General features: G+C 38.9%; 1 protein-coding gene across 1 annotated transcript in view; it reads right to left on the reverse strand.

Moving 5' to 3' along the window:
- MCTP1 (multiple C2 and transmembrane domain containing 1) overlaps positions 1–21,692 on the reverse strand; it is a gene marked incomplete at its 3' end in the record, with an annotated part of 282,449 nt that overhangs the window by 83,780 nt on the left and 176,977 nt on the right. Inside the window, exons 11-15 of the mRNA XM_082012858.1 lie at positions 18,075–18,177; positions 15,974–16,076; positions 15,511–15,612; positions 15,091–15,165; positions 13,154–13,273 (exon numbers count right to left, since the gene is read on the reverse strand). Coding sequence (XP_081868984.1) covers positions 13,154–13,273; positions 15,091–15,165; positions 15,511–15,612; positions 15,974–16,076; positions 18,075–18,177 — 503 coding nt within the window. The remainder of the gene's footprint in view (positions 1–13,153; positions 13,274–15,090; positions 15,166–15,510; positions 15,613–15,973; positions 16,077–18,074; positions 18,178–21,692) is intronic.

Below are 21,692 nucleotides of genomic sequence, written 5' to 3' on the forward strand. Positions count from 1 at the left end.
GTTCACGACGCTCGCTGACTGGCAAATGACAGGACTTCTCAAATTGGGCGATAGATAAACCGAGATGGGCTTTATTTCCACCCGGAAATCACAAACCCCCTGCTCAGCCCTTCCCCTTCTCTGCAAACTGGGGAACCGGTGCTTGTGGCACAACGTCGCGAGAAGCACGGCAGCAGGAATGCGACTGATGTACGTATTCGCGAGGGCGATTCCCGCGACTCCCGGCTCTGGTTTAATTTGTGACGCTCTTTTCACAGACACTTTTTGCTCTGCCCACACCGGAACCCGTCGTCGTCTTTGGCCCGATCGAGTCGAGACACCTGATTGAAAATACTGCCAGCTATAGTTCTTAACTGCCTCGCACTGTGAGAAACAGCTGAATGATTTAATTAAAATAATTTAATTTAGATTAGGCGTATTAGACGCTGTAAGTGAAGGAGCAGAAGGGTGAGCGCAGTGATCCGGAGGCAGTCAAGCGTACCGCCCAGAGACCCCCAGGTTCACGTCCCTGGGGTCGGACGCGCACCCCCTGCTCCCGGCTGCAGCTGGGGGTGTGCCGGGGGGGCTGCCTCTGCTTTTGGGAGACCGGAGGAGCAGGGTTGTGTGTCGGGGGGGATTAACTACATTGTCACTCACTAATGACAGCTGCCGGATGATTAGAAACCACATTAAGTTCTTAACTTTAACTTTGCTAATCGGCAAGATCAAACTCCTACAACCGGATTGGAATTTCTTCTGTTAAAACAAAAAAAAAGAGAAAAAGAAAAAAGAGAAAGAGTATGAAGAAAGTAGTTTGCACGATTGCTACCTGATCAGAATGGAAGGCAGCAAACAAGCACACAGTCATAAAAATGAACTCTGATGGAATAAAACACTTGACTGATTTGGACCAGCTTCAACAGCACCATATGTGAGGACTAAGTTTTACTATGCATACAGGACAAAGGTTTTAAACAATTAATATTATTTCTTCCTATCAAATGCTGACAATCAAGAATCAACCAATGAAGGGGAAATTTTATTTAAGCATTTTGACATCATATTCTTCAGGAAAGTAGAACTTCAGAACAGCAAGGCTCTGCTACATTTACTGTGAGAAAGGAAAAAAACCCCCAAACTTGCAGAAAAAGACCCAAGTAGCCTTTACCATAACCATTCACGGGGCAGGCTGTTGGTCAACGCAAAATACGTACACTCATTTTGGGAAACTTGTCGATTTGCCATATTCTCCACATAGACAGAAATGTTACCTCTTCAATACTACTTTTAAAGCAAATTCAAAACGGGGCGTTAATGGTAAGGCTGTAAATGATTTTTGGTTTTTGGTTTTTTTGTTGTTGTTGGTTTTTTTACCCTATGACTCTGATAAGGCCGCTTTTGGAAGTAGAGTGGTTACCCAACCCTTTTATGGCTTCAACAAACCCGTACTTCTGCCTCCTCTTCCATACAATGCAGACTCTATTTGCACCCCTGCAGTACTGAATTACAGATAAAGTTACAGCAAATTTGTTTTCTCAAGAAAGCCGTGAGGCCTGATATCCCTTGAGTAACAACAGCCTTGTCTTTCATTCAGAAGAAGAACTGGAATAATTTTCTCCGAGAAACAAACGCTTCCCCCGTCAACAATAGAGCTGTTCTTGCCGCGCTGACGGGACGCGGCTCAGTTCGCAGGGGCTCGGGTGGAGGGGCAGGAGGGCGTCTGACCTGGGTGGGCAGCCCGTGCCGGGGTAGGCAACTCCGGCGCGGTCCACCATCCGTTAGACGGGCTGACGGCGGTCTCCGCTCCCAGTTATCACAGAAGTACGCTCGAGCGAACCAGCAATTTACAGAGATGCGTCTTGTTCGCGCTGATGGCACCAAGGGATTGATATATATAACCTGAAGCAGCCTTGGAACATAGCGAAAGTGTCTTAAAACGTTAAAAAACCACAATGCACACCCAAAGTGATTCTTGTATGTGAAAGGAATACTGACATCATAATGACCTACCAGTGCACTATTTTCCAACTGCTCTAGCTAATAGACTGTGATGAATAAATAACTTTTTAATGTGTTTCACTGGAGTTGCACTAGGGAATATTAATATCCAGTATTAAAAACACTATTCAGATTGATGTGAAGCTGTAAGGCTATGAAGATAGTGACATAATACAGAAACAAAGCTCAAACAAGAGATTTCATTACCTACCTCTTGTTTAAAATAAATCACTCCAAAATGTTTCCCTGTTTACTTGCTGCAATATTTTGATACTAATCCTAAGAGATGAAAATCAAGCACATCTAGGGAATAAGCATTAAGTGTTGTTAATGTGGCCTTACGCTGTTAATCATTATCTTGGGAAAATTACATTGTGTTTTATATACTGATACTATGACATTTTTATTAACTCATAATCCCTCCATTAACAGTGGTGCTTTAAGCAAGTAATAATCAAGATGGCAGCAAATCTTAAAAATACCTACTTTTAGATGTTTCACTCATGTTAAAGGGATAGTGTATCTGCTGGTACTAGAGGTTCTCTAAGGGAAAACAGCGAAAAGAATATTGCATACCAAGAGAAAATACTCATTCTTTAGTTACTAAGGAAAACAGGACTAAATCATCATTAACAGTATCCCTTACAGTACTGATCACTCATCTTCAAAGGAATTAGCCGATTTTAATTATTAAAAATACAGTTTTCCTTGAAATTGAAGAATGTATCATTGGAAAAAAGAGTTTCCAGTATGTACAAGAGTACAAGAAGTACAAGTATGTACTTCTGGTCAGAGTTAAGGAAGAGATTTTTTTCCTCTCCCTTATAAATGATCACCAGAAAGAGACAGACCTCAGGAGAGAGAGAGTGAGAACAGAAATATCACACAAGCTGACTTTATCAAGATGAGAACAGTCCAGAAAGGAGCATCTCAAGCTAAGCAGACACCACACACTCGTATACTTAAAGACTGAGGAGAAATATAAGGAAATAGCAAAAACTCATGCCTTAGTCCTGCCAGGGCTACTATTAAAGTACAGATTTGCCTTCAGCTTAACATGTTTACCCCTCAAGTTATGATTTAGAGATGTACTGAGTGCAGAGAACCACAGATAAGCATTAATATTGGCTTGATTTTTTTTTTAAATCATAGCTTTCCCAATTAGACAGGGCCACTTCCTATAGCGACGAGTGGAAAATGTGTATTCAGTATATCAAAACAGAATTAATTTTATTCATTTCTGAGCACATTTCTTCTCTACCTTTTTATTTAGGGGTTAGGAAGTGCCTGTCTCTGTTCATTAATGAGCAGTGTCTACTTGCGGAGGCCAGTCAATTAGAAGTGGAATACAGGCACGTCTAATCACAGCTACTATACAACTGTGGGGAGAAAATCATGTCTCCTATTCAGCTGGTGCCGCACACTAATTGCCCAAGAAGTTCCAATTGCATAATACCAGTTTTAACAGATAACTTTGCAGGGCTAACAATAGCTGTGAGAGCAGTGGTCAATCTCAAATGAACAAGACTAAACTACGCCAGTTTCCCACTTTTGCACATCAGTGGGTTCTTCTTAGAGTACTTGTGTCTCTGGAAAGCAGTTGGTGTCTTGTAACTTCAGAGCTACATTAATTGTGCGGATGTTATTCATGGAAATGTACAAACTCCAAAGATCTGCCATGCAGTTGCAAGTCTATTCAGCGTCAGCTGCAGCTGTCTGGCTCGCAGTTAGTAATTTTTTTTTCTCTTTGGTACCAATTCCAGTCAGAACATTAGTTATCTCTCCTGGGTAACTGTTAATACTTATTTTGGAATAAACAGAATCTACCACTGAAACCAAAATAAATTATACTTTTCAATTTCGTCTCTTTGTTTATTGCAAAGTAATAAACAGATTTTGGGATATAAACACCTATTATTTTTATTTTGGAAATTAAATAACCTAAGAAAAGAAAAAAAGTTGTTTCTATGAAACAAATGGCTATGAGGTTTACAGGCTTTTATTTCAAGGTCAACTGAAACTCTCCTTTTCCTCCTGCAGAAGCTAAGTCACTTACGTATGACACCTGGTAAAAATTTAGTGTTCTGCCCACAGTCTGAGTGTTTCACGTACTAAAAAAATATCTAGACAACGTTGCTCCTTGCATTAATACTTAACTACAAGGATCTTCAAGGCGGTTTTTGCTCCTCTTTATATTGCTGTGACCCGTACAAGAAGCTACTGTGCAAGACAGGCCCTTGCAAATGCCCAACCTTTACCCATAACATAGCTAAGGCTACCTGAGGATTTTCTTCAGAACTTTGGAACCACCAGTTTGGCCTTTACTTAAGAAATTTAAGCAAACATTCTGCCTAGATACTAATCTTCCAGATGCAGCCTTGTCACAGAGTTCTGCAGCCACCACCTCGGGCCAACACCCAGCAGGGAAGGGGTAAAAGCACATGGAAAGGTAGTTCAGGAAGCACCATTTTTCCGGAAAAAAAAAAAAGGATTAAATCCTGGTTCTTCAGGTATGGAAAACACCCTGGGTGGAAAAAACGTTTACCCTGACTAAACTAAACAATAAATATTACATTAATAATGTGCTGTATAACTTCTGCGTAATTTAGAAGAAAAAAAAATCCACCATTTTTAAAATTTCTTCAATATTCTTCTGTAACATTGCAATTCAGTGGTTTGTCCCCTTGAAATTAAGATGGTCTACTCAGTACACAGAGACACATTATCTCCAGGAAAGGGCAATTTCTAGTGCTACAGCTTTTTCACACCCCGTCGCAAGGAAGTTTTGCGAACTATGAAAACAAGCAGTTCTCGTAGTTTACCTGTAAATGCCAAGTCCCTTCATGGGGCCTTCCTACAAAAACCTTAACGGAGTTCAGGTGAAAATAAAGCTTCTTGCATGGAAAGTCCTCCTCACGCCGCGGAGGAAGGCAGAGGGGCCACAAGAAAGGGGACAGTGGAAGCAGACAGCCGTTTCTGGCTTCCGTCTCCTACTGCCCCGGTGTGAACGCGCTGGTCCTTCGCTCTCCCTGGCAGTTCCGCTGGTTTTGGGTATCGGCGTCACACACGGCGTCACACCCGCCAGTTATTTCCAAGGGGGAAGCATGCTTTCAAGCTCTCTCGGGTGCAAACCAGCCGTTTTTGGAATGAGGAGCATACAGCATCTCTCCTTTGCCAAAGATATAGGAAAAAGCTGTGTGGGGCAGGCAATCCCTTTTTCGGAAAAAAGGAACAAAACTTCCTGTGTAACTTTTGCAATGGTTACTTAGGGGTCTTTTTCTTTTGAGGCTTTACTTACAACACCAATAAAACCAGTTGCTGCTAGCCACGGAGCATATGCAGCATTAGCAGAAACAAAATGTGTTCTGAGCCTTTTTTATATTAACGGTCTGGATTTCACATTCTGCAATCAGAACAGAAATTATAAAATTGCATGTTAAACAATACAAGCATATTTTCATGATGCATATTTGAAACATTACAAAGTTACCCTAAGTGTTTTCACTCCAGTAAAATCAAGCATATTGAAAATTACTTGTTTTTTCTTAATTTTTCCACCCAGGCACATATGCTTATAGTTATCACCTACCAGTTACGTACCTACTAAACAAATGACTACTCTGTAGGGATAAGCACACTGAAGATTCCTTAAGGAGCATTAGGAAGAAATTGGTGGCTTCATTTCTGAACAGGCTGTCCTTTCTAAGCCTTCTGCGCATTGTATTTTCAAAAGCTTTGAAACGTTGCTTCTCTGTTTGATTTTCCTCACTTGGGCTTTTCTCACTAGCATGCGACATACCTGGTTACTGCCTCTTTCTTTACTATACTGAAACTTTTTGCAGAACATCACATTATATAATTTTAACTATTGAACAGCCCAGCAAAATCACTGTGTGCCATAATTCTTACACTTCAAAGCAAACAGTTGTAATACCTACTGCTGCTAAAACAAAAAGGAAGTAAAACACTCTTTGTAACATGATTTTATAATGTGCTGGTTCTCGTATGACTAATAACTAAAAGATGATGAAAAAGTAAGATATTTTATAATCCACCCATGTGCACTGTGTAAGTAATGAAAGTTTAACTGGCCAAGAATTCCTGCAATGACTGTGAAATAGCAACTTGGGGAACCCAGCGCCCACAGGGTACACAACTACTTTCTCCTTAGAACACCGTCACTAAATAAATCTCCAAATTTACTATCAGTGCTACCCGACGTCTTTCAACTGCACAGTTTTCCGCTCAGAAGAGTTCTGTGCACTGAAAAGGGAAGTGCACGTAGGACTAGATGATGCCATGCGACCCTCCTCGGGACACACAGCCCTGCAGGGTCCAACGCAACCACCCCACCACCCTCCCAGCAACACCAGGCAGCCGGGGGCTACCCTGTAGGTGATCCAGCGCCGGATGGCCACTCGGGCAAACTGGCTGCCTAGACCTCTAGTCACACCACTGCCTTAGGAGGAGATCTAAGCTTGCTTTTAGAACTTTTTAGGCAACACTAAACACCAGGCAGTAACTAATAGTTTTTGTTAATTTCTGCAATTTTTGACCAACCACATTTTCATGCATCAGACCTTTTGGTGTACCAAGCTGTAAGAGCATTCTGAAAGCTTTGGTCATCAAATACTTTCAGTGCAAAGTTGTCAGTTTTCTAAGTAGGGAGAAAAGGAAAACAGGTGGGAAGAATGGTCTGGTCGTGAAGGGAAAAGTCCAAGACGTGGGATACCGATGCTATATTCTGCTGTGTATTTCCTGTTCAAGAAATCATAAAATAAGGAAAGTATTTCCCCACACTGCATAGGCTTTTTTGAGATTGAACACTTCCAAGATTATGAAGAACTCAGAATGGAATCTAGGTAAGTATCTAAAATAGATATGCGTGTAAAATAAACACCTAAGGGAGCAATTAAAGTGCCTAAAGGTAGAGATGGTGCCATTTCAGACACCCTGGGGTGGGTACCCCAGTCACCTGGATGGTGATGGCAGAAGTGACACAGAACTTAAGACAGACACGCACCCTTCTGCGACAGCAGCTGGGTGGCACACAGGATGCTCTAGATCAGCAAGAACGGCACCAAGCCTGCACTTAGGCAATGAATTAAATGCTAAAGTGATTTAGCAAGTATGCATTCACTTTGTGAAGGAAGTAAAATGAAAGTGATTTTTTTAAAAACAAAACACTAGAAGAAATTTTTAAGTATATAAATATTGCCCCGTCTCTATTGATCTGCAAACAGACAATGTGTCAAACACAAGACATAGATTGATAGACACCAAGTATTTCCAGAACAGCATCACTCCTCAGTTGCTATAGTTAAGTACAGAGGGGTTTTTTTAATCACTGCTGATGCTGGTATGTTCTTTAGGTGTGAATGGTTAATGGATCTCAATGGTCATATATACCAGGACCCACTATGTTGTTTTTCTTTCCCATTCCACTTTCTAAAACCTGGCACGCAGTATAGCTAAGTCCTGTAGAAAGTTCAAATCCCACTGTATTTTTGCAGCAGTCTCACATTGGTTCTGTTGGTCTATGGAAAATCAGGAAAGAGGAAACAGGATTTAGACCACTCTCCTTTTTGTCTGCTTTACTTCTGAAAAAAACCAAGAGCACAACAGTCTGGTCTACTTAATTCTCTTTCCTACTCTTGAAGATACAGCTGACAAAAAGCTGAAAGACTCTTGCACATGTGTGCAAAATGCTTCAGAAATTAATCCTGTACCTTGCCTTGCCACTGCCATACCACTCTATGTCTGCAAATCTCTCTTTTGAGAGCAGGCAGTTTTGACAGCAACAGGAATTTTTGGAAAGGTATTTTTAGGGTGTGAGAAGTTTTTGCAACTGCCTTACCAGCACTTCTTCCAACTTCCAATTCTAGACAACAGGTGGCAAAGACAATCAGATGGTCCACCCCACCCAGGTTTAGCAAAAAGCAATTTGAAGGTGTTTATATGTTACATCCTCAGTAATGGTATCAACAATGACAAAATCTATGAACTCTTAAATATCTGCAGAATTCTGATTCTCCTACAATTACAGGGTGGGGGGAAAAAAAAAAAGAAAATATTTAGTAAGCAGCACAAGTGCACTCCCACTCCTGATGGTACCGTACCAGGTTTTTCCCAAAACATATCTGTCCTCCAGCTTTGAGTGAAAGTTGCTTCTGAAATACATAGTAGTGATCATTTCCCTTTTTAATAGGGAAAAGCTAAGCAAGTTGACAAAATGACTGTGTCATTTTCTGCTAGGGACCAGCTCTTTTTTCTCTTGCCTCCTTCTCCATTTCAATTAATTAGCATGACACAACCACAACTAAAGGGTGTATGTGCAAGAGAACTAACACTTAATCAAGGGCTAGAGACACTACTATGTCATTTTCACACACGAATTGTGTAACGTTAGAAGACAAAGCGAAGGTGAGTTAGACCTGACAAATGACTTGGGTGCAGGGTTAGTCATTTTATCAATATTTCAAAGCCTAAGAAACAAAAATATTTTCTATGTGCATGCATACACATGTATAGAAAGATTCAGAGCAGTAAAAACAGGAATAGGAGAACATGTTCCCAGCAAGCTTTAATCTGAGGACATACTGAAATGTACACATGTGATTGGGTGAGGGTACTCTGCTTCCAAATGAGAAAGGAAACAAGTTTATTTTATGAGTAACAGCTAAATGTTCAAGCAGGCAATTAAAGTACTTTACTGAGGCCATTTTGGGATACCAAACACTTTGAAGATTATATATTCTCTCATATTTCATGTTCAATGTTCCTCTAAGTAAAATATGTGGTTCCCTTTAGTTACTCAGTTATGAATTGTACTTTAAAGGCAAGGGGACATTTTTGATAATGCACATCTTAAACTTTTCATTAAACTACCAAATTTAAATTCTACCTTTTTGTGCACTCTGACATTTTTGTCTGGCATTTTCATTAATTTTGCGACATACATAAATGTAGCTGAAATGTTAACTGATCAATACTTTGTCTCTCTCATGTAGCACTAGAGCGAAGCTCCCCAAGGACCACGCAGCAGTACAGAAATTAAATGTGTAAAATATCAAATGTTAATGTTAAACACAGCAGCACTTACTGTATAACGACTGAAAAGGCTAAAAGAATTCCAAACGGACAGATGGTAGCACAAATTATCTACAATCACATTTAAAGATTAAAGTTTGTCCCATAAAATAATTCATTGACTCACGTTGAAGTGTGTCCTTTTACTGATAGCTCAGTTGTCCAATTATTTTTGTGCTCATTACAGTGAGAAATGACAGTACTGGAAAAAAGAACGTACACTTTTTTCCCCCTACATTGCACTCACTGACATCTGCAAGAACACAAATGTCTGGTCAAGAAGCTGATGGAAATTAGGCCCAATTTAGTACACATTTCAGTGCCCACGGTAGATTAATCTGAAGAAAAAACATCCACTTTCGCATACTCTAATGAAGTTCTTCTGCCCAAAACATACCATATTAATTACTGAATTAAAAAATATATAAAAATTAACTGCTAAATAATCCAAAGGTCTGTTTTAAATACAGAAAATCAAGTGAATTTACAGGAAGGGCACTCTACATATTCTATTCTTTTCCATTGCATTTAGATGTGTAAGAAGCATAGACACAAGCATGTAGCACATTCTTGATGAGCCTCTAGACATAACAGGGCTGCATGTGATATAATAAAGCTGTTCTGGAACTGAAACATTAACTTAACATTGTTGCTATACACTTCCTTTATTTAACAGGAAATAAATATGAAAAAGGAGGACAGAATATAAAACCTTCCAATGCTTCAAATCTGAAGTCATATTCTAGCCAGATCAACCTATGTTTCATGAACTATTTAGAAATATATTTGAATATCTGAAAAATAACAGCTAATAATGTGTCACAGTTATGTGAGCACAAAAATATAACAAATTATGTCTGGGTAGCAGTTACTCCTCTGCTGTGAATTACTGAGGCACAGAAAAAGAGGAGTCAAAACTTAAAGGCATTCAGACAAAATCCCAAGGGAAGGTGGTTAAGTTTAATGAAGGTCAACAGAAACAGGTAAAATATTGCTTAGTTGAGCAAATGCATAATGTAGAACATTGAAAATTTAACTTCTAGGTTTCTGTACTTCTAGGTACAGCATGGGCAACACCAGTCTTTGAGCTGGTGCCTTTGGACAGATTTGAGAAGGACCATCCTAAACATTTAATAAAGCATTTCCTTTCCTAAAATGTCCCAAATAATGTAAAGGTTTGAGATGGCTAAGTTCTGGAGTATAAATAATCAGCAAGCCCCTTCAATGAATACTTGTAGTCTCAACGACTGACATTGTTCTCTCCAAGGAGAATGACTTTAAAAAGAGCTGCAGTGAACGCTTCCGCATGCAGAGATGAAGCAGGTAACTGTACCTTATCGTAGAGTCAACACACTAATCAAGGCTTTCTGTGGATTTCCAAGAGTAGTCCTCCTTTCCAGATCTCTCTCATTAACTACAACTACATTTCTGAAAATTGGGCTAGTCAGCCAGAATTTTTTCACCTGTGGTCTCCCATAACAGTAGCAGCATCAGAAAGTAAAGGCACGGGGTGAGGTATGAGACAAGGGTACCTGTAATAGTAATGCCAAGAACTTGGGACAATGGAAGATCTGAAGAATCAACCCTTAGATAGGTAACTTATGACAAACGCCTGTAAATCTGTATCAGGACGTTATCGATCAAGGTACATCTTCAAATCCAACAGGAAAGAAGAAATGGTTAGTTTAAAAGTTTACTTCTCGTACATTATTTATTAGTCTGCCTACAGAGCTGGAAACCTCCAGAACAGCCTATTTCTCATCGCCTTTTTGGCACTGACATTTCACTGTGACATCCTCTAACCTCTGGGAGACAACTTCAAGAGGAGATACGATTTGTATAATAGTGAAGAGATGAAAATGATATATACAAGTACAGCTTTTTTATAGACTCTATTAAATTCAAGTGTAGCATAATTCAGCATTACACATGCAAGAAAAACTCTCAAGATTTTTCAAGGGCCTATGATAGCTATGAAACTCCAGAAACCATTTAAATCCTCACCTCATGACCATGATAGAAGTTCATGTAGATTTGACTTGGCTAGCAAAAACTTATCAATATTTGCCCAGCAGAGGATGATTTGATATTTGGAGAGCATGACATCAGGTTGAGAAGCACAGGATACGCTTGGCATACAGAGCAAGAACACGTCTGTGAAGTCACAGCACTGATGCAGATGTAACATATCTGTAACTACAACAACAACCACGAAGCAAAACAAATACTAAAAGAAAACTAAGAAAAGCAGGCTTCTGAGACCTGCATATATATAAAATATGAATATATATAAAAATCAAATCAAGCTTCCACTGCAATACACTATAACTACAGTAATGACGTATACTGACTATAGACCCCCCTGCTCAAATTCAGTGTTTTATGTATTTCCAACTACTTACTATGACACTGAATTTCTTCTATGATCAGAAACAATTACAATTTAACAGCAACAACAATTTCTTCCATGGCCACAGCAGCACACCATGAGAAAGAAAGAATTTCATTTGCCCCAAAGAATAGGATGTCTTCCCATTTCCCTTTCTTCCACCAGTAACAGGCAGGTATTCCATATCCATATTAAAATCAGACTTAAGACAGATGAGTATTTACTAACTGGATTAGTAATAGCAACATGAGCATTTGAGTTTTATATAGAAACCTCCATTTTTCTATGAAATTTTGATGGTTTTACACTGAAATGACAAATCGTCTTTTAAAGTAAAGAGTAGCACATATATTTAGATCTTTGCACACCCTGTAGTTACTCCAGACATCAGGAAAAGTGTAAAACGGCTGAGTGTTTGAACGGCACATGTATCTCCTGTACTCCTGGTGAACATTGCAACCAAGGACCAACAGCGTGCTGCCATCCTTTGACAGGCCACAGCGGGGTTTAACATCTAACATTTTAACAAGTCACATACTACAAATGGAGCCTTGCTAGAAGAAACTTCCTGCAAAACACCATGATTTAGTGTGTGCTCCAGTGCAGTAAAATGCTCCAATGCCTTGTCTGATTTCTCCAAATTTCAGGCACCTGAGCTTCAGGCACCCAAGCCAGGAGCACTGTCACCAGATTCCCTCTATAATTATTCAAAGTAACATCAAAACTATTCCCTGTTCATATTAGTGGTGGAGTGGCTCATAACTTCAGTATTTCAGCCAACTTAATACATCTAGGTATTCCAGAAAGTGTGCCCATGCATACATTTTCACTCCTGGTGGGATGACGCAGGCAAAAAACAAATGGGGACTCTAGTCTTGTTTGTAGCTCATATGATGTTGAAAGTAAAAAGATACTGATCTGGGAAACATAATGTAATCTACAATTATGCTTAGAATTTTCAAAATTTAACAGGAAAAAAAAAGGTTAATGCTAATAAAGCTAATGTTTATGGAGAAATAGCAGATTCATTTAAATCACTAAAAATGAACCCACTATTAATTCACAATTAACTATGACCAGAGCTCAATGTTTGTAAGGTACCAGTTTGTTTGCATTCATGATTTTAAAGTTGGTTTTGGGTTTGTTTGGTTTGGTTTGTTATTTTTTCTTTTTTCTTTTTTTTTTTTTTTTAAACCGAGACCACTAAAACTTAGTAAGGAAGCAACTATTTGGGTCCAGAGCTCTGCACTTCTAAAAAAGTTACAGGTGTAACGTATATCAATATGTGGAGGACAAAATAATGCTAAGTTTATAGTCATAATATGTATAAGAATTTGTGAAGTTTTAGTGTACATATGCAATATAGAAGGTGGCCAAACAAAATTTAACAAAAGAAATGTGGGAGAAGCTCAAGACACATCATTCAGTAGTTCACCGACTGTATTTTGAGTGGTATCACTCGCTTATGTTATTTGTACAACTATAAATTACAACCCCCAACTTTCTATCTTGTTTGTGTGACATTTTAAACTTAATTACTTTTTAAAAAAAGTGAATAAACATGATTTGCAGAATGTCCATAATGCAAAGTTTTAAATAAATAAAATTAAGAAACCCCTACATCAAAGTGTATTATCTCTCAGTCTAGAACGCAAATACACCAGCGCGTGATTAACAATAATATAAGGAAGATCATACCAAAAAAGCAGCAAGACTTCTTGGGGGAGAATCCCAGTCAAAGCAACTGCTAATGTAGTACGCAGCATTTATGAGCACCATGATACAACGCTTCATCCGGATAAAGTTTCTTAACAGTAGCTGTTAAAAAGATGAAAGAATGAAAATGTTTCAAAACCCCAAAAGCTTCAGAGGAGGCTCATGCTTACGTTATTGCCATTCTTAATTTGGGTGAAGATTGAGAAAATAACATGTTAAGCTCTCTAGCTCACAAACTGAGAAAGATAGTTTAAAATTTGAGAGACTATTGGAGGAGAGAGAATTTGTTAGTTATGTCATCTGATACTGGTTGAGTTTAACTCTAAACGGTACACAAACTATCGTTCAATTCTAAAAGGCCACTTGCAAAATTTCACGAATGGTTTTGTTATTAAGATTTCAGAGTTTTATTAAGTAGGCAAGACTTTCCCCATTCTCAAGCACTTAAGAAATTTTGGTCTTTCTTAATAAAAAGATGCTGCAAGACGCTAACCTGAACGCATGCAAAATCACTGCTCTAATCGAATTAAGGTCACTTGCACACTCTACATACAATTTTTCCTCCATTTGTAACAAACTTGTCTACTGTGATGTACTTTGATGACAGGGTTTTAAGTATTTATCAACGTAACTTTAACTACATACATTCGATCTATTTAGAGATGAGACACAAGCATGCTGGGTTTCGATTCAGGAGAATACCCTTAAATCCTCTAAAATGGCAATACACTTGACCAAAAAAAGTGAACAAACCAGTGAATGACTTAATTTGTGTACCAAGTCGCACAGAAAATGCTAGATATGTTCGCTCTTGGAAAATGTGGATTTTTAAAATGCAACTGCATCAGTCATAAAGATTCCTTTTTTCCCCTACCTTAAATGGTATTGTGGTGGGGAACCCCGTGCAAGCTAATCTAAAAAACCACCAACCCCAAGTGGGTATTTAAAGTTTACTCCTCCTGCCATCTGCAAAAATTACAGTGCCATTTTCTGTTATGAAAGGGGTGAGAAGAATGAATCTTGAATAAAAGGCCTTGCTGCTTCTTTGCTGGAATAGAAGTGCAAAATGCAGCTTTAGTAACTGCATTACTCGCAACAGTAAAGAAAGAAGTATTGCGAGTCTTGAAATCTTTTTTAACGAAATACATCATACAACTGATATAAAATTCATCCAGCAGATAATTTAAATGACACTCAAGCCTATAAGCTTTCAGCAAAATAAAAAATAGTTTTGAGACCTTTGCCTTTTCACTGCGAACAACAAAAATCTTGTTTCCACAGTCAAACCAAAAGCCCAGTTCTCTGCATATAAAATACATCATTTGTGGAACACGAAAAATTGGATCAAAAATAGTTCAAGTGCAGAAAAAGATAAGATGTGAGTTTAAGTATTTTTTACCAAAACATTAAAGCTGTGTGTAGCAAAAATATCCAGAGGAAAAACAAAAAGGGTCCAGACATTTTCTACCCACAGGACTCTGGCAAGTAATAAAGAGTTTTAGTTTGCTTTCACCTTTCATTCAAACTTTACTCAATTAACCTGTTTAAAATTTGGCTAAAAGATTGTTGAAAGACTCTCGACCCTGCAACAAATGGAGATCTTTTGGGTCAAGGTTAGCAGCAAAAATTTATGCAAGACTTAGTTTACATGCACCTGTGCTATAATCTGATATGTGTGGAACCTGATGGTTTCAACTGTGTTCTTATTCACGTATTTCATGGAAATTAAGCTGCAATTTGTAGAGGAGACACAATAAACCCATGTATTTTGTTTCTGCCTTTTCCAACCTATCATATTCTTTTGTAAACAGGTAATGAAAATGTTATTCTTTACACTCAGCAGTATGATACCAGATATTTGGATGTGCACACTTGATATTAAGGCTTTTGGAAAGGATTAGTGTTTCCTTACTCTTTACCTGTTTAGACAGTCTGTTTTCCTCTTCAATGTACTTCTGTTCTTTGGGCATTAAGGTTCGTATGCTGGCTTTCACCTACGCATTAAAATGTGTGTCAATATTTCAGGCTTACTCGCTCCTTACTAATAACACATGCTTCAATTTGCAAAAATTACGAAGTTTCAAAGTCATGGCTGCCAAGCCCGCGACACACAAACGTACACAGAGGCAGGAGTTGCTGCTCCTTACATTAGCCGCAACAGCAGCGGCAGCAGCAACAAAAAGAGTGGGTGTGCCAGGCAGTGGCAGAGGAGTATTCTGTAGTATACATCAAGGCTTAGGGAAAATGAGGAATGACAGAAATTCTCTACAAATCAGGAACAAAAGCTTTCATGAAACTGAACTCTTTAGCAGTACAAAAAAGCCAAAGTTAAGACTTACAGCATTAAAAATCACATCTATTTCAAGATAGATGACCCCCTTTGTTGGCCCTGTCAGCTGCTTGTTTTTCAAGACGTAGGCTTTCTGTTCACCATTTTGAATCTGCAGGAAAAGGACATGACAGCCGTCTGTCTCGCGGTCTCCGCTGAATACACCCCCCCGGTGACCCCTGACCCGCAGCTGCTGAAACTGACAGAGAACCCAAAACAACTGTGGCAAGTCTGACAAGTACCTGTTCATTACCAGGACCGAGTCTGTCAGGAAAAATTAACTATCATGGGATTCAACATGGCCGTGAATTGAGTATGTTAAAATTTTAGTGTTCTTATTACAGACCTCGGTTGAGAAATGACAGACACAGAGCTGCAAATCTTTTTTTTTTTTTTTCTTTTTTTTTTTTTCTTTCCCCCACCCCCTTCAGCAGGAAAAATACAGAGCGGTATGTCAGGTGAATGAAACTTACAGACAGCAACGGTATAGCAACTTTGCCTAGAAAGTCAGCACTCCGATCGCGGTCTTCGTCATAAACTGTCACTTCAAGCACCGAGTGGATGTCTTTAATATTGCTACAAAGGGAGAAGCACACACCGAAGAGAGAAGTCACCTACACCAGCGGGAACCCAGGGCAAAACTGTGAACGGTTAGCAAAAACAGACACCCATCTATTCTTCCAAACCATGGCAGAGAACAGAACCTAAGCAAACGAGACATCCCTCTGCACAGCCACAATCCTTTTTAAGGGCTGCAGCGATTGCACTCCCTCTCTGCGAGCCGTCCCCAGCAGAAGTTTTCCGAAGGACGCTGCGCCGAAGCTCCGACCGGGCGCCGCGGGAGCTGCACGGAGAGGCAGCGCGGAGCAGCTCTGGGGCACTGAGAGCCGCAGGCAGCAGGACCGAGAGCCCCTAAAGCCTACCCCCTAAACACTGCCGTCGCTGCAGCAATTCCCACTGCTAGTACTGGGAGACCTGTGGGTTCGCAAACGAAAATAACTGCAAGCTACACAAGCACATCCTGCGTCTTTGCAGCTACTGCCATTTTCTGCCTGCAAGCTATTAGGTACTCCACCACCACACACAACAAAATGTCAAACTCTCAAGTGAAAAATTTGCATTGCTTATTCAGAATTAAAAACAGAATTATTTGAAAGAACCCATCTTTCCTAAAATGGCTGATCCAGGAAATATGAAGCCAAGCCAAGCAGTTTAACTTCAGTAAAATATATGCCTCCAGATGAAACTGGATTGCTAGCCCAAAATTAATTAACAAATCTGATAAATAAAACACTCAATGCAAATATATGTAGAAGAGAGGTGAAAACTCTCCTTGAAGGCCTTTTGAGTTTTTCTATTTGATTCCTGATTAGTCTTTTGTCCTTTACAAAACCAGGCAATTTCTTATGCAGAGAACACTGTCAAGCAGCAGAGGTTGATTAGTTACTGGCTCTGTAAGTAAATAATTAAAAATAAATTAATGAAGAATATAGTGTGGTTTTGCAGATACATAAATGAGAACTACGATAATCAGCTAATGAGAAGTACAACTGTTGTGAGATTTTTTCTTTTGTTCTGAGTTTATTCCTGAAAGCTCACTGCAGGGCAAGAAAAGCTACGGATGCCAAATACATGAATGACAAATTTAAAGGGGAAAGAAAAAGAAAATTAAAGTCAGATTGTGTTTTGAGGTCAATGGCAAAACATAGTATTTTAATTTATGATAAAGTGAACTAAATGTACACAAAGCTAAAGCTTCTACTGGTTTTGCAGCGGATTGTTAGCTGATTTCAGCAGCAGAGAAACCTTCAACCGCTCAGTTTTCTACTCATTGGTGTCACATTGCAGTCCAACAGAGAGAAGCAGGGAGAGAAAGAAGGCAACTGAGCAAGGCAAGTAAAAGGAACATTTTGTTTGTGGAAGACTTTTTTCTATTTTGTTACAGCCTTTTACTGCCATCAAAATAACAGAGGGATAAAAAAACCAACCACATTACTCCCCAGTAAACAAAATGTTTAAAACTGCATTTTACCCAATAGCAGCATTGTACTAGAATGATACTAGATGGTATCGTGAGAAGTGCAGTTCGTAAATGGAAAGAACAAGCGGAGAAAGTACCTGATCATAGCTCAGAGACGTATGAATGCATTTAAAATTTCTTCCTTTGTATAGTTATCTAATGTTAAAAGTTAATAACCACATTTTAATAAAGGCCATACTCACAATATCCTTTTTTCCACCCATCACACTGGATTTGGCCCTTGAAACTCTCACTAGAACTAGCAGGAGTCTGGAGTGCTTAGCATTACTCATACCTGGTTTCCAAGAAACAGACCTTTCTTTTTTACCTTTAAAATGGTACTTCTTCTCTATTTTTTTTCATTGTTTTAATCCTCAAAAACATATTCAGCTGTTTGGTTTAGAAGTATCAGTATGTCACCACTATCTCTTTCTTCAGAATCAGCAGTACATGTATCTTTGATTCACACATATATCCCCTTCAAAATACTCCTCTGCCAAAAAAAACCCCAAAACCCGAACCCCCCCAAACACTCACAAAATCTGAACACCTACAATGTGAAGATTTTGTTCCATTCTGGATTGAGGTTCTTGTAGACAGTATGTGTCAGCAGTCTGTCATTGTTCAATTCAACTACACAAAATGGGTCACTTTTACCTAGAAGAGAAAATTTGGAACAGAAGTTATGAACTAAGAAAACCCACCATGAGCAAGTTTAAAGAAAAATTAGTTTTGTGGGGTTTTTTTTAGTTTGTTTTCCTAAGCTGCATTGTAATACTCTCAGGAATTAATTCAGAGAAGTCCTATGGCCAGCATTATAGTCAAGATGATCATAACAGGATGTTCATCTCTGTAATAGATTAACATACTTCACTAAAAGAACATCCTTTTTGGGAAGGGAAGGGAAGGGAAGGGAAGGGAGGGAGGGGCAGGAGAAAGGAGAAAAGAGAAAAGAGAGAAGAGAGAAAAAAGAGAAAAGAGAAAAAAGAGAGAAGAGAGAAAAAAGAGAAAAGGAGAAGAAAAGAAGAAAAGGAAAGAAGTATCCATATAGACTTTTCTGTTGAAAAAGCAGCGTGTTCCTAAAAGGTGCCAAGCACCCTTCTGACACAGTTAAAAGAACTTTGCTTTAAAGGTGCCAATCCTACACTGGCTGTACTGATAACATAATTAGAACATTTTGATATGTAGGAAATGTATTATTCCATATTATTGGTAATAACATCGCACCTATGACACTTATCCAAAGATTACTATGCCCTACATGTTTCACGCTGTACAAATCCTCTTCCCAAAATCAAAAAGCGTTAAAGACAGTCTCAGATAAAAGTCTAACACCAGAGAAAATGGGCGAGTACAATTAAACAGTGAGTCGGTATCAGCTGGAATGATGGGCCGCAGTTTCAGCACAGCAGAAGCTCAAACACAGTTGAGATTTTTGTACACATTAAAGCACAATGAAGTAGCTTTGCATATACTTAAAAGAAGGTCCCTCAGCATGAAAGCCACCACAGGAGAAAGTACGAAGATGTTCCTTGAGAATGTAATATGTAGATAATGGCAGTGGTATCCTAGACTGGATATGGAAGTTGATTTTTTTTTTTTAATCTAAAGAGATCTAAAGAGAAAGAATAGGGAAAGGAAGAGTGTGTGTGCGCATTCCCCCAAATGTGAAATATGCAGCTTATAGCCAATGACGGCAGGTGGGCAGTGCTTAGACACCAAGCAAAGAGCAAGAAAAACCATCCCAACTGAAAGTTTAGGGGCAAGACATGAAACTTAGTATATACTAGGCTGCTTCTCAGATATCCATGAGGCCAAGGTTTGTATTTGGAAAGGAGAAGAAAGAAAGTAGACACCTGAACCTCATGCTTAAGAACAGCTTGGTTGTGTAAAAAAAGAGAGCTCTCTGAAGAGGAAGGAAGCAAAAGAAGGGAATATTAGTATCTCCCTGAAATTTCCTGGAAGGTGTTGTGTGGAAGATCTGAGGAACAGCTATGATGGAAGGAGCAGTAACAAAAACATGAGGGGCATGGTGAGAAGACAGTTGCAATAAAGAGGCAATAAAGGGAAGAAATCACAGCATGGAGTAAATTATTTAACTCACATTTTAAATTATGACACTAATGACAACTACTATAAACGTTGGCCAAGACAGAGAAATGCTATCCCTCCTACCTATTTTGAATTCCTACACTAATGGAAGAGAACAACCTTTGCCTTTGGCAGAGAATACAAGCATATGCATTATATTCGTGTAAGGCTACAAATATACAAATAGAAAGCTGTAGAATAAATTACTGCTCCTGGAACCCAAGGGAACTTTGTCGGCTGGAAATTAACAACTGAGTTGTATACTACAGAGTGGTTTCTTCTTCTCTGGGTTTTCTTTGAACGGCAAAGTGTTTGAAAGTTATTGAGTGTTGGCATTGGCCTTCCACAATCAAATCTAGCACACTAAGGAAGTGTATTTCACAATGTCTTCAATAATTCCGTAATGCTTTGTCATGCATTATAAGAAGCCATAAATTCAGTAGCTCAATGGGGCTACATTAATGATATTAGGGAGGCATGTAATTTGTTTCATACCTTATACAAATGACAATGAAATCAATATTTAGACAAAGCTGTTCAGGGGTCACATCTCCCAAACTGCAGTATTGATTCAGACTACATCAGAGGTTAATGTGCATATTATTAACTTTAATGATATAGAATAATTGTTTTAAACACATTGTGAATTACAGCTAGAGTTGATGTTTACCTTGTCAAGAAAACACTATACCGCTGAATCTTTCCCATTAAACTTGAAAAATGATTAATTCATTTGGTGGCAAAGATGGATATATCACACATCTCAATGTCTTCCTACTTCATAAACCTAAAAGGTGGTAGGAAACTTAAGCAATTTGTATTTATTTCAGTTCTTTAGGTTTCAGTATTGGAAAAAGAAACACCCAGAAAATAATTAAAATAACAAGGCAGAAGTGACATAGCAGGTGAACTAGGTGATATTACTTTATCTCCTTTTTTAAAGTATCACCAATCATACTTGCATATGATGGTACAATGTGATTTGTGCTTATTAATTGCAGACAGACATTGGAAAATGCACTGCAGTGTCAAAAGACCACCTTCTGTAAACAGACAGAAAGCATTTACTACATTCATTTATTTTCTGCATCTGTTGACATGCACTTTTTCAATGACTATCCTTACAGATTTATATGGATTTCATATCCACTTAAGAAAGCTAAATAATTTGCAACATTAATCATGGAGGTCCTCAATCAAACCAAAGACAAATGGTTTTTAGAAATAAAAGAATCGCCCTCCCACAGTCATACACATCTTCCACCCCCACTATAACTTGAGAACAGTTTGAGAACAAATTTGACAAAAGGAAATATTGTGAAATGGTCCAAGGGAAGGCCCAAATACCATGGCTGACAAGTAGAAGTTTCCTGGCTATGAACATCTCTAATAAGGAATACTGTTTTTACTGCATGAGGAGGCTACAAAGTTCCCGTATGCAAGGCCCTTCACCATCACCTGTGGGCACTTCTTCCGTCTGCTAAAACACTCATAACCAAGCTCAGTATGTGAAAAGCAACACTCCTCACTGATGTGCTAAACATATGGTATGTGCAAACGTTATTTGGATACCAACCCAAATAAGCGAACATGATCCAGAAAGACAAAGCCAGAGCAATGTACAAGTGCTTGGTGAAACTCATATCCATCTGTCATCTTTCAAGTTCTCATCATTAGAAAGAATAACTGCAATCTTAACTCTCACTGACAGCCATGGCAACCTGCTGCATCGCAAGAGTGTTCAAAATAATGGGATCATTCCCAATGAAAGCCTTAAGAGAGTACTAAAATATTTGTCCTGGTTTCTGCTGGGATAGAGTCAATTTTCCTCTGGGTAGCTGGTATAGTGCTGTGTTTTGGATTTGCTATGAGAATAATGTTGATAACACACGGGTATTTTAGTTGTTGCTGAGTAGTGCTTACACTAGTCAGGGACTGTTCAGCTTCCGATGCCCTCCAGCGAGAAGCTGGGAGGTGACACAGCCAGGACAGCTGACCCACACTGGCCACACCATACAACGTCCCGCTCAGTATATAAACTGGGGGGATGTTGAATGTCATAGCATTTGTCCTCCAAAGTC

The sequence above is a fragment of the Phaethon aethereus genome (assembly GCF_964289735.1).
Source record: "Phaethon aethereus genome assembly, chromosome: Z".
Classification (NCBI taxonomy): Eukaryota; Metazoa; Chordata; class Aves; order Phaethontiformes; family Phaethontidae; genus Phaethon; species Phaethon aethereus.